The sequence below is a fragment of the Amblyomma maculatum genome, chromosome 10 (genome assembly GCF_055883805.1).
Source record: "Amblyomma maculatum isolate TAMU_Amacu chromosome 10, ASM5588380v1, whole genome shotgun sequence".
NCBI classification, from domain to species: domain Eukaryota; kingdom Metazoa; phylum Arthropoda; class Arachnida; order Ixodida; family Ixodidae; genus Amblyomma; species Amblyomma maculatum.
In genome coordinates this window covers 169,600,499-169,628,342 of record NC_139353.1, presented here as the reverse complement: position 1 = coordinate 169,628,342, position 27,844 = coordinate 169,600,499, and the positions used below count along the sequence as shown (strand labels likewise).

Sequence of the window (27,844 nt, the reverse complement as noted above, 5' to 3'; positions counted from 1 at the left end):
CTGCGCCGCACGTACAGCCCGACAAGGATGGTCGATCCTCACAAAAAACTAAAATAAAAATTGCCGCTTTTTGAAATCCGCAGGTTATGCACGTTCAGCACGACGACATGAGACGCGCATCGCACATCAGCCGCCACGCACAGAGGGCTTACAACATACACTGGAAAGAGCTTCTAACATTCTCTTTGCCACAGGCTGAGCTGGCTTGTCGGCGCATGCGCAATCTGTACTGCTGCGAACGAAGATGAGGACAGAGAAAGCTCGGCAGAAGAATGGGCACACCCTTGCGTTGTTTCCCCTCTCCCAAACACCACGACAGTATTGGCTGTAAATGTCACGTGCTGGCACACTGCAAACGGTCACCGCAGATTCGCGCGTCTTTGGGGAAAGGGATGCATGGTGTTGCCCTAGACCAGCCGTCACCAAACTGCTCCCTCTCATTCCTTCCGCGCATGGCTTGAAAATGTCATGCGGCAAATGGCCGAGGGTGATGCGATCATCATTGGGGAAGGTGCACCTTCCAGTGCGTGGTGCGGAGTTCGATATAGAGAACGCCCGGTGAAATTGAGTTCGATATACGACATAGCTTTCCTATACTTTTACTTGGGATTTTCAAGGGGATATTCCGTGAGTTTGATATAACCAAAATTCCAATTATCCGGGTTCGAGTGTACTACCTGTCCTAAGTAGACATATTCACCTACGACTTTCAGTGCTTTGCTACCTATTGCAAACTGTTGTTCCTTCCCAACGCTGTTGAACATTACTTTAGTCATCTGCATATTCATTTTCAGGCCTACCTTTCTACTTATCTGCTGTAGGTCATCAGTCATTCTTCCCAGTTAATCCACTGAGCTACTTAGCAAGGCAATGTCATCAGTGAATTGCAGATTATTGAGGTGTTCTCCGTCCATTCTTATCCCTAACTGCTACCACTCCAAGTCTCTGAGTACTTCCTCTAAGGAAGCTGTGAATAGCACTGGAGAGATTGTGTCTCCTTGCCTTTCTTTATAAGAATTTTGTTTCTTTATGCAGAGCTATGGTTGCTGTGCAGCCACTATATATATCTTGCAGTGCTTTCACAAACGGCTTGTCTACGCCTTGATTTCGCAATGCCTGCATGACCGCTGAGGTTTCTACTGAGTCAAATGCTTTTTCGTAATCGATGAATGCTATGTATAAGGGCTGGTTATATTCCGAGCCTTTTTCTATCACCTGGTTGATGGTATGGATATGATTGAGTATAGAGTGCCTTTTTCGAAAACCTGCTTAATCTTTTGCTTGGTTGCAGTCTAAGGTTGTTCTGATTTTCTTTGAGACTACTTTAGTAAATACCTTATATGTAAAAGGTACTAAGCTGATTGGTCTGTAATTTTTCAAGTCCTTAGCGTCCCCTTTCTAATGAATTGTGAGGAACAACCTCCCCTCATCCTCCTTAAACTCAGCTTTTTCTTGTGGTAGTTACTCTAGCTATCACTAGATGCCATTAACTATCGAAAGATGGCGCCAGCGTCCCCTGGGCTCATGGCTGTGTACAGGGGAAAGCCAGGGCTCTTCGGCATCTAAAACTCGACACGAACGGGCACATCCTCGCGGAATTTGCTGTCGCCGGCATGGCGAAGCCTTGCGTGACTTTTCCCGCCTGGTTGCACTGTCCGGCCTCAGAGCTTATCCCCTGCCCTAGCATGGCCCTGCTGATGAGTCAGACGACATAGATTCATTTTATTGCTAGCTGTCGTTGTTGTTATTCCAGCAATAAATGCCTGTTTGTTGGCAGCACGGGTTGTTCCTTTGTTCCCAAGAGCACTGCCCGCAATGGTCGGTGTGCACTACCGACCATCGGCGTGTGCTCGGTAGCGCACGCGATGACCGGGTGGGGTCAACGGTTTGGACTGTCAGCATGAAATGTCAGCCGCAATGCCAGCCGCGGGGAAAACGCATTTATGCTCCTATTGCAACCCCACAGAAGTTAAGTAATTTTAGCTTTCTTCTATGAGTTCAGGGCTGTTGATGACGCCAGGCATAGCTTAATCAGAGTGGCCAGTTTCTCTAGCACGATCATCATCATCATCAGCTTGATTATACCCACTGCAGGGCGAAGGCCTCTCCCATATTTCTCCACTTAACCCGGTTCTGTGCTAGCTGCATCCACTTGACCCCTGCGAACTTCTTAATCTCATCCGCCACCTAACTTTCTGCCGCCCCCTGCTACGCTTTCCTTCCCTTGGAATCCAGTTTGTTACCCTCAGCGACCATCGGTTATCCTCTCTTCGCACTACATGTCCTGCCCGTGTCCATTTCTTCTTCTTAATTTCCGCTAGAATGTCGTTACCTTGAGTTATTTCTCTGACCCACTCTGCACGCTTTCTATCTCTTAATGTTACCCCTACCATTTTTCGTTCCATAGCCCTCTGGGTTGTCCTCAACTTAAGTAGAACTCTCTTGGTTAGCCTCCACGTTTCAGCCCCATAGGTGAGTACAGGCAAGATGCAACTGTTGTATACTTTCCTCTTGAGCGATACCGGTAAGCTGCTAGTCATAATCTGCGAGTGCTTGCCAAATGCGCTCCATCCCAATGTTATTCTTCTTGTTATTTCCTTTTCATGGTCCGGATCTGCGGTTACTACCTGTCCTAAGTAGACATATTCGTTCACTACTTCCAGTATTTCGCTACATAATGCAAACTGCTGTTCCTTCCCGAGGCTGTTGAACATTACCTTAGTCTTCTGCATATTGATTTTCAAGCCTACCTTTCTACTTTTCCTGTCTAGGTCATCAATCATTATTTGCAGTTCATCCCCCGAGTTGCTTAGCAAGGCAATGTCATCAGCAAATCGCAGATTACTGAGGTATTCTCCATCTACCCTTATCCCTAACTGTTCCCATTCCAAGTCTCTGAATACTTCCTCTAAAAAAGCTGTGAATAGTACTGGGGAGATTGTGTCTCCTTGCCTAACACCTTCCTTCATGGGAATTTCGTTACTTTCTTTATGCAGAACTATGGTTGCTGTGCAGCCACTGTATATATCTTCCAGCACTTTCACGTACGGCTCGTCTACCCCCTGAGTTCGCAATGCCTGCATCACCGCCGAGGTTTCAACTGAGTCAAATGCTTTTTCGTAATCAATGAATGCTATGTATAAGGGCTGGTTATATTTCGAGCATTTTTCTATCACCTGATTGATGGTATGGATATGATCGACAGTAGAGTACCGTTTCCGAAACCCTGCTTGATCCTTTGCTTGATTGCAGTCTAAGGTTGTCCTGATTCTATTAGCGATTACCTTAGTAAATACCTTATATGTAACAGACAGTGAGCTTATTGGTCTGTAATTTTTAAGGTCCTTAGAGTCCCCTTTCTTGTGAATCAGGATAATGAATGCATTCTTCCAAGGTTCCGGTACCGTCGATGACACCAGGCACTGCGTATACAGGGTGGCCAGTTTTTCTAGCACGATATCCCCCCCGTCCTTCAGCAAATCTGTAGTTATCTGATCCTCTCCAGCTGATTTCCCCCTTTTCATAGTTTCTAGTGCTTTCTTGACCTCGTCCTTCGTCACTGGTGGAACGTCTGACTGTTTTTCCCTACCGCCAATTTCATTATGGTCCTGACTACTTTGGCTACTGTAGAGATCTGTATAGAACTCCTCGGCTACTTTGACTATCTTTTCCGTATTTGTGATGACGTTGCCCGCCTTGTCCCTTATCGCATACATCTGGTTTTTGCCTATGCCCAATTTCTTCTTTACCGCTTTAAGGCTTCCCCCGATCTTTACAGCATGCTCAATTTTCTCCATGTTATACTTCCTTATATCGGCCACCTTGCGCTTATTGATTAGCTTTGATATCTCGGCCAATTCGATCTGGTCTGTTGGATTGGAAGCTTTCATACTCTGGCGTTTTCTAATCAAATCTTTCGTCTCCTTAGACAGCTTACCGGTATCCTCTCTAACTATCTTGCCGCCTACTTCTACCGCGCACTCAGTAATGATATCTCTGAAATTATTGTGCTTTGCCTCTAGGGTAATGTCGCCATCCTCAGTTAGAGCTGAATACCTATTCTGTAGCGAGATCCTGAACTCTTCTGCCCTCCCCCTCACCGCTAATTCGTTGATGGGTTTCTTTCTTACTAATCTTTTGCGTTCCTTCTTCAGATTTAGGCTAATTCGGGACCTCACCATCCTGTGGTCACTGCATCGCACTTTCCCAATTACCTCTACATCCTGCATAATGGCGGGGATTGAACAAAGTATGAAGTCAATATCATTTTTAGTCTCCCCGTTAGGACTTTTCCATGTCCATTTCCGGTTCTTTCGTTTGCTGAAGAAGGTATTCATGATTTTTGAGTTATTGTGCTCTGCAAACTCAACTAGTAACTCCCCCCTGCTATTCCTAGAACCAATGCCATAGTCACCTACTGCCTTGTATCCTGCCTGTTTTTTCCCTACCTTGGCATTGAAGTCGCCCATTAGTACAGTATACTGCGTCTTTACTTTTCGCATTGCTGATTCTACATCTTCATAGAAGCGTTCAACTGCCTGGTCATCATAACTACATGTAGGTGCATAGGCCTGTACAACCTTCAGTTTATACCGCTTATTAAGCCTAATTACGATACCTGCAACCCTCTCAGTAATACTATAGAATTCATCTATATTACCCGCTATATACTTGTTGACAAGGAAACCTACTCCTAGTTGTCGCCTCTCTGGTAAACCTCGATAACACAGTACATGCCCATCCTTCAGTACAGTATATGCCTCATTCGGCCTCCTAACCTCACTAAGCCCTATGACATCCCATTTCATGCCCTCTAGTTCCTCTAACAGCACTGCTAAACTAGCTTCACTAGCTAGGGTTCTAGCATTAAACGTTGCCAGGGCCAGTTTCCAATGGCGGCCTGTCCAGCGGAGTAGGCTTTCTTAGCAACCCCTGCTGCGTCGCAGGTCTGACCGCCGCCGTGGTCAGTTGTTCCGCAGCCGCTGTTGACTGAGGGCCGGGGTTTTATGGAGCTTATCATAGGAGGTTGCAGCCAATTACTGCACCAGGGTGGCCAACTCCTGTTCTAGTGAGCTCTGGTTCTAGCACGATGTCCTTCAACAAATCCGTAGTTACCTGATCTTCCCCATATGCTTTCCCCCTTTTCATAGTTTCTAATGCTTTCTTAACCTTGCCCGTCGTCACTGGCGGAACGTCTGAGTACTCTTCACTATGGCCAATCTCGTTGTCCTAGCTACAACTGTATAGGTCAGTATAGAACCCCTCGGCTACTTTGACTATTGTTGCGATATTCGTGATGACATTGCCCACCTTGTCCCTTAGTGCATACATCTGATTTTTGCCTATGCCCAATTTCCTCTTCACCACTTTAAGGGTGCTCCCGTTCTTTAAAGCATGCTCGATTTTCTTCATGTTATACTTTCTTATGTCGGACGCTTTGCACCTATTGATTACTTTTGATAGCTCTGCCAGTTCTATCCTGTCTGTTGGGTTGCAGGCTTTCATGCTTTGGCGTTTCTTAGGCAATTAGGCAGTTAGGTTTCTTAGGCATGCTTAGGCGTTTCATCTGCTTAGGCAATTTTCTTGTATCCTCTCTAACTATCCTACTGCCTACTTCTACCGCGACTCAGTAATGATATATCTGAAGGTATCACTCATCGCTTCTACACTAAGGTCGTCATCCTTGGTTAAATTCAGGATCTATGGGAGTTTAATTCAGTTTATTTCGGTTGAATTTGGTTTAATTCAGGATCTCGGTAAGGGAGATCTTGAATTCTTCTGCCTTCTCCCTCACCGCTTATTTGTTGATGGACTTCTTCCTCACTGATCTTTGTATAAGAACCAGAGCTTGCGAACACAGACAGAGAACGAGATGAAACAAGGTGGTGAACTGACAATTGAGTTTTAATCAGAAGTAAGCAGTCAATTTATACACTTACACACGCACGAAGTCATCTTGTCAAGCACAGATATAGACTTGTTGCAAGTAGTAAATAATTTTACGAGGGTGCAAGAAGCCATAGGATCCATTCTTGATCTATTTTTTGTAAGTGGTGCTATCCGTAATCTCATAACCTGTGATGTCACAAATGGGATATCTGATCACAAAGCTGTACTTCTGAGCTTGTCAAATGTGTACCCATATCGCCAGAATAATGTGCATTTCTTTCCCAATTTTTCGCGTGCTGATGATGAGTCTATTCTGGATGTGCTTGATTTATGTTTTGATAGTTTTAGAAACAGTACTGCTAGCGTGAATGACCTATGGCTGTTGTTTAAAAATATTGTCTCCGACTGTATTGACCGTTTTGTTCCCAAAATTGCAAAAAAATCTGTTTACCGTAACCCATGGATCTCTCGGGAGACGTTGCGCTTACAGCGAAGGCTTAAAAGGTTAAAAAAAAAGTCAAATAGAAACTTATCATTAAAACCAATCGTGGAAGAAATTTCCGAACAACTTAAGCAGAAAATAATTTGCGACAAAGAAAAATATTACGGAACGTTCCTGCCTTCGTTCATTAGAACGTCTCCTGAGAAGTTCTGGCGCCAAATCACGCCAAAGTCTTCCTCCACGAATGAATTTATTGTAGACGGCAAATGTGTACATGATGAGGTGGTGATTTGTTCTGCGTTCAACAAATCCTTCCAATCGGTATTCACACAAGACAATGGTTGTGTCCCCAACTTTTCAGTATCGCTCCCTGCCATAACTGATGTTGTCATTTCAGAGACCGGTGTTTTTAATTTGCTCCTAGATCTTGACGTGAAAAAATCTTCAGGCCCCGATAAGATACCAAACGCATTTTTGAAACGGTATGCAGAGTGGTGCGCGAAATACTTGTCAATTGTATACACTAGATCTTTACGTGATGGTTCTTTACCGGATGACTGGCGGACAGCCGAGATTAAACCTTTGCACAAAATCGGCAAAAAAGCACACATTGAGAATTATCGGCCTATGTCACTGACGTCCACATCATGCAAAATTTTAGAACACATAATTCATAAACATATATTAGGTTTCTTGGAAGAGCACAAAGTACTTACAAATGTTCAACATGGTTTCAGGCGTGGGTTTTCTACAATTACACAATTAGTTGAGACAGTACACGATTTCGCTCAATCGATTAATCAGGGAAAACAAACCGATGCCATATTCATGGATTTTCGCAAAGCATTTGACAAGGTGTCGCATAACAAACTAATTCATAAACTAAGCTATTATATAAAAAACGACCAGATACTTACATGGATCACAGCCTACCTTTCAAACAGATGTCAATTTGTCACCCTAAACCATACTTCTTCTAACAGTGCCCAGGTTGTGTCCGGCGTCCCCCAGGGATCCGTTTCGGGACCACTTTTATTTTTGCTATTTATTAATGATATTGAGTCTGGCCTTTCTGTCCGCGTGAAGCTTTACGCAGATGATTGTATATTGTACAAAGAGGTTTCTTCAGTTGATGACCAGGTGTGTTTGAATAATGATCTAGGAAAGGTGATTGCGTGGTGCAACGATTGGCAGATGTGTATTAACAGTGAGAAAACCGTTTTCATGAGAATTACACACAAGAAAAGTCCTCTTCATTTCGTGTACGGTACTAACAACACATCATTATTGGAGGTAACAGAATATAAATATTTGGGCTTATGGATTACTAACAACCTTTCATGGACAAAACACATAGATATGGTTGTAGCTAATTCACTGCGCAAACTTTTTTTCTTGAGGCGCTCACTGAAGTCATCTCCGCCCAGTGTCCGCCTATTAGCTTACAACTCCCTCATCCGTCCACTGTTAGAATGTGCCGTAATTACATGGGACCCTTTCACCTTAACTAACATTCATAAACTTGAGCGCATACAGCATAAGGTCGTTAGGTTTGTATTTAATTCATATGGCCGTGCGTCTGTCAGCGAGCTTGTGAAGCGTAGTGGATTACCTTCTGTGACTGAGCGCAATCGTATCTGCCGATTAAAGTTTCTTTTCCAGCTCGTAAAAGGTCATTATAATATTAACACTTCCAATTATATTACTTACTCTTCAGGTTATAATACGAGACAAAGGCATGCACTAACAATATCCCCTGTGAACGCGCGAAATAACTGTTTTAAATATTCTTTTTTTCCGAGGACAATTACGGAATGGAATAAACTTAATAGCGAGACTGTAACTCAAAGTCCTTTACTAATGTTTGAAAAGTGCCTGCAAATTTTATGAATTTGAGTGCGTTTTTATGCTTGTATTTCTTTTTGTTTTTCCCACCCTGCTATGATCTGTACCAGATCGCAGTACCTATAAATAAATAAATAAATAAATAAAAAAAGAAGAAACTGGATAACACCATCCCAATGCACGTGTGCTACCATCACAAACCAATAACCACCGTGAAGCATGCTCATTTAGACAAGTTAATCGAGGCTTTGTTCACGCAGCCCTTTGTATGTGGAATGCTTCAGCAATCTCTCCTGTCATCACTTACAAACACCCACTGCTGTGTCAACAAAAAACGAAGAACACTGGCACTTGAGGCAGTGTTGTGGTACATATCTATTTTCTTTGCTGGGAAATCGGGAAAAGTAGGGGCTGCAGTACAGAGAAAACGGGGGGGCGGGGGGGGGGGGGGGAAGGTTATTAAAAAGCTTTGTAGTATTAAGCATAGGGACAGGTATGTTGCCTGTGAGAAGGTAGGGCATGGCTTATCTTATCCCTTTTTCTTGCGAGCGTGTGTGCATCGTCCAGACCGACCGGTGCATCAGTGTTCGCTTTTGCCCCAAGATTTGCCCCAAGGTCAGCAGTGGCGGCTTTGAGAAGTCAGGCTGTGGTATGAAACGCTCCTAGCCATACGTGCAGTGTACCACTGGTGTGGTTTATCAAATCCCCCTAAAAGGTGGCAAAGTATATGTCGAGCAAACTGGCCACTGTGTAAACAAACGTGCCATGCCAGAATCCACCCGCCCATCGCCGCTCTTGCAAAAGGGACAGTGGTCAGTAGTGTGAGCCACGACTTGAGGACATCAAAATTCTGCGCAGAAGTAAGGATAGATTGGCACGCAAATTGTAGGAAGCATTTTTTATGAAGGAAACGGGTGAAATGTGCGTCAGCTCCACATCACTTTTCCTGCAAGACACTGCAAATAGACTCAATTGGTGCATAGCGCTAAAAAGACAAGGACACAGCGAGACACACAGGACGGGCGCCACGATAGAACGGCAGATACGATAGAACGTATCTGCTCTTCCTAATCTGGCAAGAAATTTCCTATACATATGCATATGCGCTTTCGTTCACTCATTGGTGTACAGATGTGGGGTGCGTCTGTTTCAATATAATTAGTTGGCATCAGCGCCCGTCCTGTGTTTTCTTCCAGTGTCCGTGTCTTATATGTAGCGCTGAATATCCTTTTACGAAATCACGTAGCACAATACTCCCTTATGTGCAAGTGTTCTCCGTTTTTGTTGACACAGCAGCGGTGTTTGTACGTGATGACAAGAGAGATTGCTGAAGCATTCCACATACAAAGGGCTGCGTGAACAAAGCCTAGATTAACTTGTCTAAATGAGCATGCTTCATGGTGGGTAGTCGGTTTGCGATGGTAGCATACGTGCCTTGGGTTGGTGTTATATAGTTTCTTCTTTCTTTTTGGTACCGCGAGTAGTTGCAGTATATCTGTGTTTGACAAGATTCCAAGATTCCTTCGTGCGTGTGTAAGTGTATGAATTGACTGCTTACTTTCGAATAAAATTCAGTTGTCAGCCTTCCGTTTGTTTTGCCTTGTCCGCTGTCTGTGTTCACTAGTGCTGGTTTTTATACGATGGATCACCACCGACTCGCCTAATCCTTAGTTCTTCTCACTAATCTCCCTATTCAAATCTAGGCTATTCGAGACCTTACCGTCCTGTATTCACTGCATCTCACCTTTCTCCCCCTACATCCTGCATAATGCCAGGGTTGGAGCACGGTATGAAGTCAATTTCATTTTTAGTCTCCCTTCACTGCACCTGTGGGAAAGTTGCTTAAGCCTTTAATTGTTGTGTGTAACTCATTCTGTGTTCAGAAATGCTTGTTTGAATGCAGTGCTAGTGTATGTGGGATGGCGTTGCTATCTGTGCATATTTCTAGAAGCTATCTTTCCACTGGGCTTGTCAGTTGAGGTTATCGCGCCCTGATGTGATAGAGGGGCACATATGCAAAACATACCCTGTATGGCCACTCCTGTAGGAAACACGCTTTGGAAAATGGCCAGAACGTTGCTACCATGTCTTTGCATCACCTTCAGTGAATATTGAGCTGCAGGAAAAGCTGTTGGCAAAGCAATCTCGTTTGTCTGGCATCATTCTGCCGTCCAGCTTGTTTCCTAGGAGCTCCCACATCGCGGCTGGATCCTTCGTTGAAACATTTGTTGTAACTTGTTTTATTCTTCTGGGTGCGTGTCAAGTTTAAATTGCGCATATTGCTACCCCTCCACGCACTGTATTTATTTACTATCAGGGCCCACAGGGCGTTATAGAGGAGGTGGGTGCAAAAAGAAGAAGAAAAAAAGACATTGAAACGTACAGGCAAAAGGCAAAAATCATGATGCAGACGCTTGCTCGATTACATACTTGGTGATAAATGGCTTGAAAGATGACGCTTCTTCAATGCAGGCTGGTTCCATTCAGTGCTAGTCTTCGGTAAGAAAGACGCTCATCACTAAGCATTGCTCACCCCGCTGTAAGGGTAAAAGTGCAGCATTGTCATAAAATGGTGACATGTTTGGCACCTGTGGCGTATGTTGGCCTCAGCATATAATCTGCACTGTGGTGTTATTCTCCCTGTCCTGCTCAGTGTGCAGAGCACTTTTCTGAAACATGGTGCACACAAAGTAAGCTGTTTTGCTGAGACGTGATTTTTTACCGCACGAAGCAGCATTTTCTTTTTTTAGGTCTTTGAGCATAATCTCGTTTTGTGGTGTTACAAAAGGCCTGTTGGCTGCACCTGAAAATGCCAATGCAGCTTTTGTCATGCAGTCATTGTCCTCTCCTGTATCAGGACGGACGAGAGGCACAAGCGGCTGCTGGAGTACTTGCTGTCCTGCTATGAGCGCACTGCTCTGGATGAGAGGAACAGGGTGAGGCTACCTGATCATTGTTGAGCAAAGGCCTTCTCTGTGCTTCATTTCATGTCTGGCTAAAGGGCAGAAAAAGGAAGTGCCAAAATGAAATTATTGTCTGGATTATTTCACTGCCATAAGCACAGTTCCATCATGGAAGGTTCCTACGCTGATGTGAGGTCGTAGCAACACAGTTGAGGATATCCAAAACGAAAATTCACGCTCTGCGTTGGCCGAATGCACAATTTTGAGCAGCTAGTGCACGCTTACCTCCGATACCAGGTCACAAGTGGCGCCACTTGGTGCCACTGGCAGTCTTTGGCGCTGAGATGCACGAACTTCTCTTCGGAATGTAGGCAGTGATTAAGGATGACTTGAGGGTAATACAACAGCACACGATAGAGGAGAACAGTGTGATGGAGGTGAGGCATGGCCTGTGTGCAGCAGCGTGCGGGGACAGAGGAGACCAGCCTGCTGACGCAGGTGCGAGTGCAGGTGGTGCGGCAGGTGGTGCTTCTGCTGTGTGGCACGCTGGCTGAAGGACCCAGGTGGGCTGCTTTTTTCCCCTCCCTTGGCAGTGGAGTGGTAGTGCAGACCAGCATTAATGATGGCACAGCTAATGGCAAATCACTGGCATTGCAATCATCTCCCACGCAGAGTTTTGAATTGAATTGAAAAAAATTTATTTCCAGTAATATACATGAAATTGGCCTCAGGCGAAAGGCTAGAACGATAGCTTGAGAGATGCCCGAGGCCCAGTAATGGCAGAGCAACAGGACGTCTGACATTAAGGTGAAAATATACATATACATATACATGTACATATAAAATAGTAAAACCTCGTTACAAGAGACAGTCAAGGGACCCGAAAAAGATGTCTCTTGTAAGCAAGGTCTCTTGTAACCAAAAATTCTAAAAGCACTGTGTTGATCAGTTTACTGCACATCAGCATATAAATGCATTTACACACATTAACAGGAAATTGTTCAGGAAAGCTTAAAGAAGTTATTCATACAAGTATGTATTTTTGTGAGTGCAGAGTGTATTCCTTCCCAAATTCCTATTCCTTCCTATTGCTTTCCTATTGCTCTAATACCTTTTGAAGAACTCTTACTTGCTTGTCACCCTCAGATGCTGACGCTTTTCTTCTAAAATGTCCTCGTAGGCATCCTCTATGGCACATGTGTCATTTACTTGCACAAGAATTGCAGTCTGTAAGCTCTTTGGCAGCACACAAGATCCACATCTGCAAATATGAATTCCTAAAGAGATTCTGGTACTTCTTGGATGCTCACCCAAGCTTCATCTTTAAGGAAGCTTGCCACAGTATTCATATATGGTCCCTCTTACATCATGTCACCACATTTAAAGCCTGCTTGTCTGAAATGGTATTTCACAGCTTCACTTCTCAAGCCATTCCAGACACCTGAAATCACCTGAACAGCAAACTTCACATCAATTACTGTTGTACAATCTTGCTGCCTGTCGAGCAACAGACGTTCTACCAACCTTGTTTTGTACAGCAACTTGACTGAGTGCATAATGCCTTTGTCTATTGGTAGAAGGTAGGTGTGGAGTTTGGAGCGAAAAAATAACTGGTGGCTTTGAGCACGAGAACTTTGGTGCTGCAATCATTGGGAAGTACTCCTTCTCAATTCCTGACGTATACAACAAAAAGGACGCTGATATGGAGCAGAATTTAGCTAAGGGAATCTGAAGTGCATCATGTACGAGTTGACACGCTTCACCTGCATTGCAAGAGCACACCTGGGTTGTTTCTCTTCTAAATAATGAATAATTTACTCCAGGGACCTGCACAAGTTGTCCTTAGTAACCGAGTGTCTCTTGTAACCATGTCTCTTGTATGCAATGCTGTTAACATGGCAGACATAGGAAAACCAACCAAACAATTTTCAAATGTCTCTTATAACCGAGTGTCTCGTGTAACAGTGTCTCTTGTAACGAGATTTAACTATAACGTGAAAATTATGAAGCACAGAAAGAGCACATATATACAAATGAAACAGCTAGTTAAAAACCAGCACAGTAAATTAACGGCCCACAATAACATGGCAAAACGTAATGAAAATGAAGTGACTATTCTTGTAATAATGTTTAAGGCAAGGAACGGAAAGTACAGAGAGACAGTGCGGAATTGATAAAATATAACTTAAAGTCCTTAATTGACGCGGTAAAGATGTTTGGGTTGTGTATGCTATAATGATTTAATATGCATGGCAAAGTAAACCGAAGGCTCTGGTTACCGTATAACGTCCTCATTCGAGGAATGTTTCATATTTGTTTACTTCTGGTGTGAACGGGTTTTTCGTAAAACTTCAGTCCAGATATATTCTTCAAGAAGTCAGTTAAGCATTGAGGTGGGGTTAACTGCATAATCGCACTGTAGTATGCGGTGGGAGTATTTTGCCACCTTTGCAGTCTCTTGCACATGCAATAAGATATTTATGGTAATGTTCACCTATCAAGCCTCATAAAGGTTTGTTTAAGTGATGCAAATTTTTTAGTGACCTGTGAGATTTTTGTCGCCAATTGTAGTCTGTGACTTTGTGAATTTCCTGTATTACAGTGCAGAGTTACTTTCTTTAATATGGAACAAAAATATCTGAAAATAATGTCTTTTCCTGCTCCTGTGGAACAGCAAAGCTGCTGTTTTCATTATTTAGAGTCTCTGCGGGCACGCAAGGCTACAAAAATCTTAGCCTCTTGCGAAAGAAGTCCCAGTTGGCTTCCACAGATGATTTTCCCCCATGAAATGAGATCGCAGTACGCGCGCAACCTAGGAGGCAAATTTTAATTTTTTCCAGGAAAAGAACATGTGGCTCCAGCAGCTGGAAGCCAGCTTTATGGGAGCAGGCAGCGAAGAAAGTAGTGAAGTTGGATACGAATGTGGAAGAAGGCAGCATGATACTCTGAGAGAGGGTAATTAGAGAAGGGAAAGGTCCCTGGCAAGATGAAGTAGGAGGTGGCAAGAAGGGGACTACGTTTGTGTATACTCTTTTATGCGCCGTCTACACTCAGTGGATTGCCCAAGCGTCTGTTTTAGCAACAAGTGGCATGCACAAACCTTTCTTTTTCATATGAAATCACTCAGATTGCATTCATATTCTTGTTGTGCTAATACAAAAATACTTCCACAAGGTGTCAACGTAAAATATAAGTCAAAAAGTAAAATTGCATAAAGGGGCAATGAGTAAAGGAAGGAAGGTATTTTTTCAAGAGTTTCTTTTATAAATCAGCCAGATGCGTTGAGTAAGTAGCCACTTAATTACTAGAGAGCATCTTCAGAGCTGTGTTATTAACCAGTGACTGATTATTCAAGACCCTGATATAGTAAAGATTTTTGCCGGTTGGAGTGGCCTTAATGGTAACTGTAACTTATTTTAATAGAGTCAAGAAAGGAGAACAGCTTTGCTTCTGCGTGTTGCTAGCTTGGAAATTGGACGTATATAGTCGAACTCGGATATATCGAACCCGGATATATCGAATTTTGGTTACATCGAACTCACGGAATATCCCCTTGAAAATCCCATGTAAAAGTATAGGAAAGCCGCGTCATATATCGAACTCAATTTCATCGGTCGTTCGATATATCGAAAACGTGTGCCTTTCCCAAAGACGATCGCATCACCCTTGGCCGTTTGCCGCATGACGTTTTCAAGCCACGCGCGGAAGTAATGAGAGGGGACAGTTCAGTTGCATGTATGAATCAACGAAAGCACGCTGCGATCATGACACCAGCTTTTAGCATTTTTCGCCTCAAACAGCATTTGCAGCTGCTGTATCACGCTTTCCAATGATTTTGTGGCAGTGGACTACGCCCGCCCCAAGCGTGGCGTGATAAATCGAACCAGGCTTGTGCAATCAAGCCATCACGGGCAGTCTGCCAAGTTCGCTCCCCGCCGCAGCAGGAGCTATCAAAAGATAAACACACCACAACGTTATCGCTGCCCAGCATCTTGGCACGCTGCCAAGAAATGAGCTGTGGATGAGACGACCAAAACGAAGTGTGACATGCAAGCGAAAACGCTGGCGATTTCTGCCCCGGCGGCGACACAGCAACCTTGTTTTGAGCTACTGCGGTGGATCGAAAGGCAGAGGGACGCAGTTCCAACAAGTAGGAAATTTTTTGCTCTGTCACTGCCCTTCGTCGCTGAGATCGCTTAATTGCTTGCATGTGAGCGAGCTGGCCTTAACGCTTTTTTTTTTTTTTTTTTTTCAAAATTCTCGGTTGCTAAAGTAGAGGGTGGGTTCATTATGCGAGTGAGCTGATTACACGAGAAATACGGTATCGTTTTTCGCATCGTAAGTGCCGTCCCAAGCCAATTTCTGTATATCGAATTATCGATATATCGAACTATTTCGCGATCCCCTTCGAGTTCGATATATCCGGGTTCGACTGTAAAGCTGTCATTGACTCGGTTTTGCAGCTAACCAAAAATACAAATCATAATGCTCAACTTATTGAAAATTTGGCTATTGGTAACTTTGATTAGGCTGCACTTGTGTACGCATGTTTTAGTGGTGCCCCCTGGAAGAGGAGCCTGCTGCTGGATCCCCTCCTGCGTCAGCAGCTGCCTGGCGGATTCCTCAGAGACCTCGTGGATGCGGCTGCTGCTGCTGACCGTCTCAGACAGGCACGTCTCCCACTCTGCGAGTTTTGACTGAGTCTCTGCTGCCCAGTGAGGTCATTTATAAGGATTTGAAAATAATTTTTATCGTTACCCTTAATGACTAGCCAAAACACCACATCATTACTGCCAGTGGCATCTTGAGGGAGGGAAATCTAATGAGCTTCATCTTGCAGCTCATTAGATTGCAGCTCGGCAGCTGTGCCACTGCGCGGACGAGTAACCCTCTTGTCTTCGCCATGCAGGTGCTCCTTCCTGTGTTCACACATGTGCTGTTGCCTGTTCTGGCTGCTGCCTGCGTTGACGTGCGGCCACGTTATCGTCATCACTACGGCAGTCATGACGCTGATACCAATTCCGTAACAGCGCCTGACGTCACGTTTACCTGGATTTCGCCACCACCTGGCTCTGGGACCATCCGTTCGTCGTGGGAAATACAATCGCCGCAGACATCATGTTTTTCGCCACCTATAAAAGATCGCCCGTGGACCGCGGCGCCTTGTGGGCTCGGCAGCTGTGCCACTGCGCGGACGAGTAACCCTCTTGTCTTCGCCATGCAGGTGCTCCTTCCTGTGTTCACACATGTGCTGTTGCCTGTTCTGGCTGCTGCCTGCGTTGACGTGCGGCCACGTTATCGTCATCACTACGGCAGTCATGAAGCTGATACCAATTCCGTAACAGCAGCTGACGTCACGTTTACCTGGATTTCGCCACCACCTGGCTCTGGGACCATCCGTTCGTCGTGGGAAATACAATCGCCGCAGACATCATGTTTTTCGCCACCTATAAAAGATCGCCCGTGGACCGCGGCGCCTTGTGGGCTCGGCAGCTGTGCCACTGCGCGGACGAGTAACCCTCTTGTCTTCGCCATGCAGGTTAGAAAATCATACTCTCTTTTTGCAAAGAAATCGAGCAACTACTTCTTAATTCAGCTGCCGAGCCCGCAGTGTTGTACTTGTATTGTCGTTGAATGCTTTGCTGTTGTCCATTCGTTGCTTATGCAATCCGGTGACATAGAAACTAACCCTGGTCCTGACACTGCCGCCATACTTGCAGAACTACAGAAACTAACATCGGGCCAAAGCACGTTAATCAGCGAAGTAAAAGACCTCAGCAGCAGGTTAGTAGCGACAGACAAATCGATCACCGAATTAAGTAAGCGCATTACCGAATTAGAAACCCACTATCAAGACCTCGCATCACTTAAAACAGAAGTTGAATCCATTAAGACTGATGCCGCCACGTCGGCGAGCCAAATCAGTAACCTCGAATCCAAAGTAGACGATGCCAAAAACCGGTCGCGCCGTAACAACCTGCTATTTTATGGCTTACCTGATACTAGCTCAAAGGAAACGTCCTCTGAGTCTGAAGAACTGGTCACCCGCCTTTGCAGTGAAAATTTGGACATCACCATAGACCCAAAAGAAATAGAAAGAGCACATCGTCTTGGCCGTCACTCAAGTGAACGATGTCGACCCATTATCGTTAAATTCACTTTCCATAAGACAAAAGAATCCATCCTAAAAAACGCCCGGAAACTAAAAGACACCGACTACAGCATAGGAGAAGACTTTTCACATTCTGTCCGTAAGGCACGCAAACATTTACTACGTTTCGCGAAAGAAACATCTGATAAGTACGCACTGCGCTTTAAAACACTGTACATAGGCCCCAAGCAGTATATATTCGACGACTTGACGGAAACGGTAAAAGAAGTGCCATAGCAATCACACTCTTCTCGCTCTAAAGCAACTCCCCGACAGCACACCCCCCGAACTAATCTTACCTTATCTGCAGTATTTACTAACATACGAAGCTTTTTACCAAAACGGGAAATCGTATCTAGTCTTGTCTTATCAACCAACAGCACCCTTCTCATTCTTACAGAAACGTGGTTAACAGACAATATCAGTGATACCGAAATTTTAGCTGCGCTGCCCAACTTTAAAGTTTACCGTAAAGACCGGGAAATAGCCCGTGGCGGTGGCGTGCTCATAGCCGTACATCAGCAGTTTTCAGCATCCTTAATCAATGTAGATTCTAACTTAGAGCTGCTATGGCTGCTCTGCCACGCTGCCCCCCGAACTGTGCTGGTAGGAGTCTGTTACAGGCCACCGCAAAATGATCCGGACTTTTCCTACAAACTAAACAATGTGCTGAGTGAACTGAGTATCCTAACGCAGATATTGTTCTTTTTGGTGATTTCAATTTTCCCACTATTGACTGGCGTAACTACACCTCCATGACAAATTCTTCAGAAGCAAAAAATTTTGTCGAGGTCTGTCTTAACTTCAACCTTACCCAGCTAATATTAGAGCCAACGCGTATTGCGCAGAATTCCGCCAACACTCTAGATCTGATATTAACCAACAGCCCTGATAGCGCAACAAGTATTACATACCTAAGGGAAATAAGTGATCATAAAGTCATTCATGCTACCTTCAGTTTTACACCCATGCTTCATCAAGTTTCCAGGAAAACAATTCGTCTTTATGAAAGAGGTGATTTTCAAGCAATAAATGAAGAACTAACTGCTTTTTTTACAACTTATGAAACCGATTTCCACACAAAGTCTCTTAACGAAAATTGGACTATTTTCAGGGACAAAGTTCACGAACTAACAAACAAGTACATTCCGGTAGCTAGTTTCCGTGCTAACCAGCAAAAACCGTGGTTTACTACGGCCCTGAAACGCCTGGAAAACAAGAAAAAGCGTCACTATCGGGCAGCAATGCGGAACCTAAGCCAAGCATCATGGGAAAAGTACTACACTGCCGAAGCTGATTACCTTGCTGCTATCCGCAACGCAAAACACACCTTTTTCCACTCTGACTTGCCAAAAATGCTAATACACAACCCTAAAAAATTCTGGCACGTAGTAAACCCGAAGGATACACGTACAATTATTCTTACTAACGATATGGGTCAAACCATCAGCGATTGTGAATGTGCTGACATTTTCAATAGAGCCTTTTCAACTGTTTTTGCGAAAGAGTGTGATTTACCTGCTAACGCCTTCATAAGTTCCTTCACAGCGTCAACCATGGATCCAGTTTCTTTCTTCGCAGATGGTATATCATCTCGTATCGAAAACATCAAGCTAACGTCATCAGCCGGGATCGATGAAATTAACTCGAAATTTCTGAAAAATACTAAGCACATTTCCGCAGCCTACTTATCACTATTGTACTCTCAGTCTCTCTCTTCAGGTAACATACCGCATGACTGGAAAGTGGGACAGGTCGTCCCAATCTTCAAGTCCGGTAACAAAAACTCGCCCTTAAATTATCGACCCATTTCCCTAACAAGCATTCCTTGTAAAATCATGGAGCATGTAATTTATTCTCAAGTCATGAACTTTCTCGATTCCAACAATTTCTTTCATTCATCACAACATGGCTTCCGTAAAAACCTTTCCTGTGAGACACAACTGGCTACATTTGTTCATGACTTACATGCCAACCTTGACTGCAACCAACAGACTGATGCTATTTTTTTAGATTACGCAAAAGCCTTTGACAAAGTACCACACCAGAGCTTAAGCTCTCTTACCTAAATATTCACCCTAGCATTCTAAACTGGATTGAGGAATTTTTAACAAATCGAACCCAATTAGTCATAGTTAATAACGAATTTTCTGATTACATTCCAGTAACCTCAGGCGTCCCCCAAGGATCAGTGCTCGGACCGTTATTATTCTTAATATACATTAATGACTTGCCCCTTCACGTATCATGTCACATTCGTATGTTCGCAGATGATTGCGTCATTTATCGTACTATTAATAACTCTTCCCACCAAGAAGCCCTCCAGACTGACCTAACTAACGTTCAGAAATGGAGCGACCTGTGGATGATGACACTTAACCCTCAGAAATGCAAGATTGTATCCTTCACCCGTCGCACTAAACCATTTATTTTTTCGTACAATATAGCTCAAATCCCAATAGAAGCAGTTAACTCAATTAAGTACTTAGGAGTCACGCTATCTCATGATTTATCTTGGCGCACACATATTTCTAATGTAATATCATCCGCGAATAAAACACTAGGCTTTTTGAAACGCCACTTACATCACGCTGCCCAACAAGTTAAACTCCTGGCTTACCAATCGCTAATCAGACCGAAACCAGAATATGCATCCCCCATATGGAATCCACATCAAATATACCTCATAAATGCCCTCGAATCCGTCCAGAACCGTGCCACTAGATTCATCCACAATACCTATTCATACCAAGTCAGCGTGTCGTCTTTAAAAGCAGAATCCGCCTTATCAACCCTTGTTATTCGTCGCCGCATTGCCAGCCTAAACCTGTTTCATAAGTTCTTTTACAGCACCCACGGTTACGCAGGCTATATCACATCACCAGCTCGCATATCGCATCGCACTGGTCGCATTCTTCAAGTTGCCCGGCCTCGGACCCATACGACCACGTTCGCTGCCTCCTTCTTCCCCCGAGCAGCATTAGATTGGAACGGCCTTTCCCACAGCATCGCCGCTATTACCTGCCCATCCAACTTTTCCAAAGCACTAACAGATCATATTGTATGTTGAACCCACATGGCAACCATTGTACTTATTTTTTTTGTATAATCCACCCCTTATGTAATACCCCCACGGGGGTCCTTAAGGTAATAAACTGAACTGAACTGAACTGAAATGTGCCAAAAGATACAACACAGGAGCAGACAAGATGAGGCTGGTTTTGTCTTTTTTTCACATCCAACTAGGCTTCTTGGGCTGCCCTTGAACCTAATGTCTTCAGATTATTATCGTGAAGCCATGCAATAGGTTTGCTTCCTCTAAGATGATGGCTTTGCTTTCACTCACAACTAACTCACAACTAAGTTTATTCGAACAAACAGATGCACCTGCACGGAACTGCCCGATTGCCAAAAAAATACCATTACGTTTCAAGTTTTATCAAGGTATAAAAATTCACACTCTGCAAGGGAGACAGAAGGCTGGCTGATGCACCTAGTATCACCTTGTTTCATGATACAGTAGGCCTCCTTAACTTCTCGCGTTAGTTAATGATGGAAAAGAATTCTAGTTTGTGAGAACAGCGGGTAGCAGCTTTGTCTATCTTTATTACCTTTTTGATTTTTTCATTTGTTGCATTTCCTGCAATGCACAGCCACGTGTGAATAAGTGTCGGATGAAGTGGCCCCCAAATGCTCCTTCAGTTGTACATTTATACATCGGCCCGTCTAACCAACTTAGTTGTGAGTCTGCGCTTGTCCAGTTCTTTTTTAGCTCAGTGCATTTTTCAATCATGTCTAATTACCAACACTGCCAACTTTCAGCACACAGAACTGGTTATTGTGGCTCTTTGGTTGATTGCTTTCGATTGCGCTCTATTGCGAGCACATTTGAATATCTGATGACATGCGCATTTTTGATAAGGCATAATCAAATTTTGGACCGAAGCTAAGGCTGCGGCGTGACGCCATTTCAAGCAAAGTGAATACAAGCTTTTGCTCCCTGCAGGGGCTCACTCGTTATAATCTAAACAATGTAAAGAATATGCTGTTTTCATGTCAGTTGTGATGCAGAACCATTTACGGGATCTGAATGCAAAAAAAATATGCTTCAAATGTCTATATTGTCATGGCAGGGTTTTGTTGCCTTGCTGCCACCGAAGTGTGCAGGAAGTGTGTTTTCTAAGGCTAATGTGAGAAAAAACCTCACAACAGATTAGTTATTCCCTCTTATGCTTCTTTTGTAATGTTGCACGTCTATACAGCGTGCGTCGCTGCGACGGCTGCCCATTGCGAGAGGCCGGTGCGTGCCGGCAATATATTTCATTGTGAAGATTTCACAATGAAAGCCTTGGAGGTCTGCAAGCAGCTTTCATGGCACCGTTCACCCTTATTAAGGGGCCTTTCTTTTAGGAAAAAAAATAAATGCCAGTTCAAAGAAAAAGTTTCAGACTGGTGGTTCAAAAACTGAATTATTCATTGTTTTGTGGTGCAGGTGTTTGGGCCGCTGGTGCGTGGTGTGGTGGAGCGCATGCGGGGGTGCTGTTCTCTTCTGTCGGAGGCCTTCCGGGCTCCCCTGGGGGCCCTGGTGGAGCTGACCCAGCTGCGCCTGCTGGGGCCACCCGTCTGCTGGCCCATCTGCCGACTGGTGAGCACCATCATCCATATTTTTGGGGGTTAATGTGGCAGCGTGTAATGTGCGTTTTTGCCCTTGTAATTTGCACCCTTGTTTTCGGAGGAAAACTTACACATTTGAAATGAAACACAATTCAGATCCTTGATTCTTGATGAAATTTGAGACACCACTGCACAAAGAATGGTTGCATCTTGATATTGAAAAGAGGGCCCCACATGGAGGTCTGTTAGTAAGGTCGTATTCCACCTTTATGGTCAAGAATGTTGACAACAATACCAAGCAGATTTCCACACATTGGGGCTACTAGGGATTCCATACTAAAAAAAAAATGGTGCTCAAATTGCATAAGTGAATGAGTGCAGAACAAACATAGGGGTGATGTGTACCTACGCTTAGCCATGCGTGGCATCTGGGGAAAAAGGGATCCGGGTGGTTGAGCCGAGTGTTTGGACCAGCCCCTCAATACACCACTTTGGCCCCCAATAGACGGCCTGACCCGACTGGGGGAAATCGGCAGTCTCCTTTTTCTATCCTCTCCTTTTCCTCTCATCCTCTCTACCCTTCCTGTTTTTATTGCAAAAGCAATACAGTCGAACCCGGTTATATCGAACCCGGATATATCGAATTTTGGTTATATCGAACTCACTGAATATCCCCTTGAAAATGCCATGTTAAAAGTATAGGAAAGCCGCGTCATATATCGAACTCGATTTCACCGGTCGTTCGATATATCGAACTCCACTACACGCACTGAAAAGTGTGCCTTCCCCAACGACTATCGCATCACCCTTGGCCGTTTGCCGCGTGACGTTTTCAAGTCGTGCGGAAGGATGAGAGGGGACAGTTCTGGACAGCGCCGCGCCCATTCCCCAAAGGCGCGCGCATCTGCAGTTATCGTTTCCCGTGCGCCAACACATGACGTTTGCAAGCCATGTGCGTGGGTGTGCCCATTCTTTTGCCGTGCTATCTCTCTCCTTCAGCACGCGCTACGCATGCGCCAAGCCAGCTCAGCCCGTTTTCAGACAGACGTCGGACGCTTTCTCCAGCGTGTGTTACGAACCCTCTGCGCGCGGCGACTGATGTGGCTATGGTATGGCACCTGCGGACGTTAAGAAAAGGCAGCTCTCTCTCTGTTTTTATTCTTTTTTTTTTCTGCGAGAGTCATTTTTTTTTATCGTTGTGCTGTACGCGCGACATAGGCGTAAGATATGGCGGCCGCGGACGTTAAGAAGCAGCAGGCATTTTTTTTTTTTTGGCGGGAGCCGTTTATCTTTGCATGTATGAATCAACGGAAGCACGCGGTCTGCTGCTGCGATAATGACGCCTGCCCCAAGCGCGGCGTGATGCATCGAACCAGGCTTGTGCAATCAAGCCATCACGGGCACTCTGCCAAGTTCGCTCCCCGCCACTGGAGGAGCTATAAAAAGATAAAAGCGCCCTGACGTTATCGCTGCGCAGCATCTTGGCACGCTGCCAAGAAATGAGCTGTTGCTGCGACGACCGAAACGGAGTGATGCGCGCCATCGGCATGCAAGCGAAAACGCTCGCGATTTTCTGCCGCAGCGACACAGAAACCTTGTTTTGAGCTGCCGCGGTGGCTCGAGCGGCGAGCGGGACGCAGTTCCAACAAGTTTGAAATTTTTTGCTCTGTCACTGCCGCTCGTCGCTGAGATCGCTCAATCGCTTGCATGTGAGCGAGCTGGTCTTAACGCATTTTTTTTTTTTTTTCAAATTCTCGGGTGCAAAAGTGGAGGGTGGGTTCATTATGCGAGTGGGTTGATTACGCGACACATGCGGTATTGTTTTTTGGCATCGTAAGTGCCGTAACAAGCCGATTTTTGTATATCGAATTATCGATATATCGAACTATTTCGCGATCCCCTTCGAGTTCGATATATCCGGGTTCGACTCTACTGCTAGCACTTCGAGCCTTTGGCGTGTCGTTGCACCTCCATACATAACCTTTCAGTGACCGTGTGATGTCACGCCAGACCCAGAGACGGGGCTTCAGCTCGCGCCATCGGATGGTGGCGGTGAGTCCTTACAGGAGCCACAGCGGTGACGTCACGCCATTTTCACGTGACCGTGTGACGTTTAGCCAGACCGAGAGACGGGGCCCCAGCTCGCGCCATCGGGTGGTGGCGGCGAGTCCATACACTGCGCTGTGTCGCAGCGGAGAAAGGGCGCCCGCTGTTTGTGACGTTACACTAGGAGGATAAATGGGGCTGTGGCTCGGCTCCTCGCAGTAGTCGGGGCGCAGCCTTACGGTGTGTCGGATGATGCGTATTAGGCAAGCCATAAGTTAATCAAGGGCAACCATGGCACACCACCAGCCGAACAAGGCGCAGCCAAGGGTATTACTTTCACAATCTTCCAGGCTTAACCAAGCTAAGCCTTCAGCTAACTTTTTTTCCCTTTTTTCCTGGCAGCAAGGGCTTGTGTGGCTAACCACCCTGCATTACGCGATATCTGGTTATAGCCAAGGTGTACGGCTGACGTGGGCAGGACTTCCTGCCAAGCCCTTGTTTCCTATTGCGCTCCATGGTGGGTGGCCGCTACCGTGGCCCAAGAAAAAAATTAATTCATGGCTCCTTGTCTGCTCTCAAATTATCGTTCCCGAAGAAGGGGCTGAACCGATGAAACCGCAAAGTTGTTTTTGGAGAATGCAAGCCGATTCCCATGCTTCCATGTGGTGCATGGTGAAGACCCTCAAAAAACAGCAAATCTCTCCTTTCGTTGTGACCAAAACATGGACTGAAGGTCGAGGATACAATGTCAAAAACCTTCCAATTGGCAACCTTCTCTTAGAAATTATGTGTCATCACCAGCACGAAAAACTCCCACCAGATTGGGGAATGCCTATCACCAAACACTGCTCTCTAAACATGGTAAGGGGAGTCATTCAAATGATGACCTCAGTGAAGAACTCCTCGAAGGACTAAGAGAACTAAATGTCATAAATGGGTTCAGAATCAAAATCAGATGGGATAGCAAAGAGATACCGACCAGGCTTAACTTAACCGACTCAGGATCCAACTTATTATGTTGTGACGCAAAAGGGGGCGGCATCACATCAGTCTTCGGAACCTGCCCAAGCCACACATGGTGCACCTGAGGCAGGGACCTCTATGCCCCGAGGTGGAAGTAGCTGGGGCTGCTTCATCATCATCATCATTTAGGGGCTGCTTCACCGCCCCTAAAACTGGCTGTGCGGACCTCCAGGTCAGCCGGCACCAAGGTTTCTTCAATGACGGTGAGGCCTAGCACAAATGTGGCTATGCATTCTGCACAATCATCCAGCACATCCGAGGACGCAATGGACACAACAAACGATGATCGTCCAGGCCCTCAACGTCTGACAAGCAGCAGCGCTAGCGAAGTAGAAAAGAAAAGGCCCGAATCACCGGGCCAGTAAAAACTTAGTCTCTCTACCTTCCTCATATAAAGATGTCGTTCCTAGTCCAGTGGAACTGTAGAGGACTTTTAGGAAACTACAGCGATATAAAGGATATCCTTGTTTCATTCTTGCCGGCAGCGCTACGCATTCAGGAAACCAATCTCGGTGCGCAGCATGCATCATCATCATCAGCCTGACTATACCCACTGCAGGGCGAAGGCCTCTCCCATATTCCTCCAATTAACCCGGTCCTGTGCGAGCTGTATCCACTTGACCCCTGCAAACTTCCTAAGGGGGAACCTTGGTCTTAAGACAATTTTTTTTATTGACACGTAGATTCTGACGAAAATTTCACCACTTATGCAGTTTTTTGTGCTGATTTCAAATATGCACATAAATTTTGTGTAAGCCATTTAGTTTTCAAAATATTGAGCACTTTATGTTCTTTGTTTGGAGGTGAGCTGTCAGTAAAACTGAGTTACAATGAAAATTGACCTATGAAATCAATTTAGAACACGCAGAGAATGCAAAAATCAAGATTGAATGTCCTGGTCCTATTTTAATCAAATTTACAGCTTGCCAAAGTTCAGAGACCAAAAAGCCACCTGGACGCTCTAGAAAGCATGCAATTTTTAAAAACTTTCCTCATTAAATACCACAAATTCATTGATATTTTTGCACTGTACATGAGTTTAGCTTGCAAAAGGAATTATAGCAATATCATAAGTAGAACCAGAGATATTGCACCTCCAAACATGTACCGTTACCAATATTTTGATTTTGAGAAAACGAAGAAAAACGTTTTATAACATGTTTATTCACTGGAAAGTTAAAAAAACCCAGTCAAAACCACTCAATATGCCCCAGGAGAATAATCGGGGTGCATGGAGTCCTGGTGTCTGTGCTTCACTCTCTTCTTCAGGAGATGTGAAACTTGAAGTTTCTTGCCGGACATGCGGCTGCGGCGTACATCTCTCTCGCAACCCCTCTTGAGGCCAGTTTTTGGCACGTTTGTGCTTTGTTCCCCTAAGATTGCTGCCACTGCATGTTGGCTCCCTGTATTGAAGCGCAACACTGCCTCAGCAACAGCTGCTTCAACAGCAAAAAGCGAAGAGTGTCGTGCTTTGGGCACAAGGCTCCAGATGACCGAGTGCAAACTCTCATTGGAGTTCTGAGCCTTTCCTCGAGGACACCTTTCAAGCAGCTTTCTTTCGGAAAGCTGCTGATAAACCGGCAACAGGGCCATGGCGACATCCTTTGGCAAATTATATTTGTGCTTAGGGACTGCCTCTTCCTTTGCTTTCGCAGCATTGTGCCAGCACCGTGATTCTTCGCCAGTTGGGCACTGTGAATGATTAGGCTCCTCATTAGTCGAAGTAACATGGCAATCAGTAACCATTTCTGCCCTTTTCATGGCTTCCACATCACCTTCATGGGATTTTAGCGCATGGCCATAATATGCACTTAGCTCTGTGATGAGGTCCGCTGTCAATCGCCCTTTCCCTCCCAGGCTTCGTCCATATTCAGTCCTGTGGTTTTGCAGCATGTTTCTGAGTGCCGTCACCATCCTTTTCTGAACGTGATTTATGCAGTCCTCTTTCTTCACTTGCACAAAACCATACACTTCAGCCTGGGTAATATCATCATAAGTCCGGCTGTCCCCATCACAAAGGACAGTTGTGTACCGGAGGTTGCGTCTCAATCGACCTTTGAAATAAAATCAAGCCTGCCTCCACTTTCATTTGTCCTGACTTACAGTCAGTGTTTTTTTGGCACTGGTGCTCATTTTCCATTCCTCATAGCATTCTGTGCCAGGTTTCAGGCCAACTTCGCATCCCAAACAAAAATTGCTCAGAACTACGTAGTACAGTAAAACCTCGTTAATTCGACCCTCGTTAATTCGGAAAATCGGATAATTCGGACAGCCCATCCGGTCCCGTCAACCGCATTTACTTTTCTATGGCGCAAAACTCTCGTTAATTGGGACAAATTTGGCCGCCCTTCGGTTAATTCGGACAGGCAGCGGAGCTTGAATGTATGTGTAAAAGGCGGCCATGAGGGCGGCTGACGATGATGATGATGGTGAATGAGGGATAAGCCTGGCCACTATAGCACGGGTGGCGCTGGTGTTCAACCGAAATGTAACAGCACCATACTCATTGCTATAAACATCAAATGGGAAACGGCACGATGGGATACTTTTTTGTTTTCTGCTGCTGGCCGTAGTTCGCCATTTTCCCTTTGTTTTCTTTGCGTGTGCATCGTAGAGCGCGCTTTGTCTCAGCTGTTGCGAGCGTGTCGTACGCAAGGTGTGCGCTTTTTTTTTTTTCGCGAGGTGTGTGCGTCAAGCTGGTGCTGAAGTGTGGACGGCAGTCCCCTGTTCTCATTTTTTCCCGTGGAACAAGCCCGATAGCGCTGCGTTCTTAGGCCCCCGCGATGGCTACCGCGGCCCCAGCAAAGCGGGCGAAGTAGTGCAAAGCGAAGGTCTTGGGAGAAAAAGTCGAGATATTGAAAGCCGTAAAGGAAGGAATGCCTCGACAAGTCATCATGGCAGAGTTTAACGTGAAGAGGTCCACGCTGAGCT

General features: G+C 45.1%; 2 protein-coding genes across 2 annotated transcripts in view; both read left to right on the top strand.

Moving 5' to 3' along the window:
* The window catches only part of LOC146177904 (ubiquitin conjugation factor E4 B-like), a 123,560-nt gene that overhangs the window by 29,560 nt on the left and 66,156 nt on the right, over positions 1 to 27,844 (top strand). Inside the window, exons 3-6 of the mRNA XM_084581656.1 lie at positions 11,034 to 11,112; positions 11,542 to 11,642; positions 15,635 to 15,749; positions 21,723 to 21,875. Coding sequence (XP_084437782.1) covers positions 11,034 to 11,112; positions 11,542 to 11,642; positions 15,635 to 15,749; positions 21,723 to 21,875 — 448 coding nt within the window. The remainder of the gene's footprint in view (positions 1 to 11,033; positions 11,113 to 11,541; positions 11,643 to 15,634; positions 15,750 to 21,722; positions 21,876 to 27,844) is intronic.
* LOC146177905 (uncharacterized) lies at positions 16,613 to 17,470 on the top strand. Its single transcript, XM_084580773.1, has one exon. The coding sequence runs from the start codon at positions 16,613 to 16,615 to the stop codon at positions 17,465 to 17,467; it is 855 nt and encodes a 284-aa protein (XP_084436899.1). The 3' UTR covers positions 17,468 to 17,470.

What these genes read in the sequence shown, in the direction of transcription:
- LOC146177905 (XM_084580773.1), top strand. Translation starts at nt 16,613, where the DNA reads ATGCAGGTTAGAAAATCATACTCTCTTTTTGCAAAGAAATCGAGCAAC.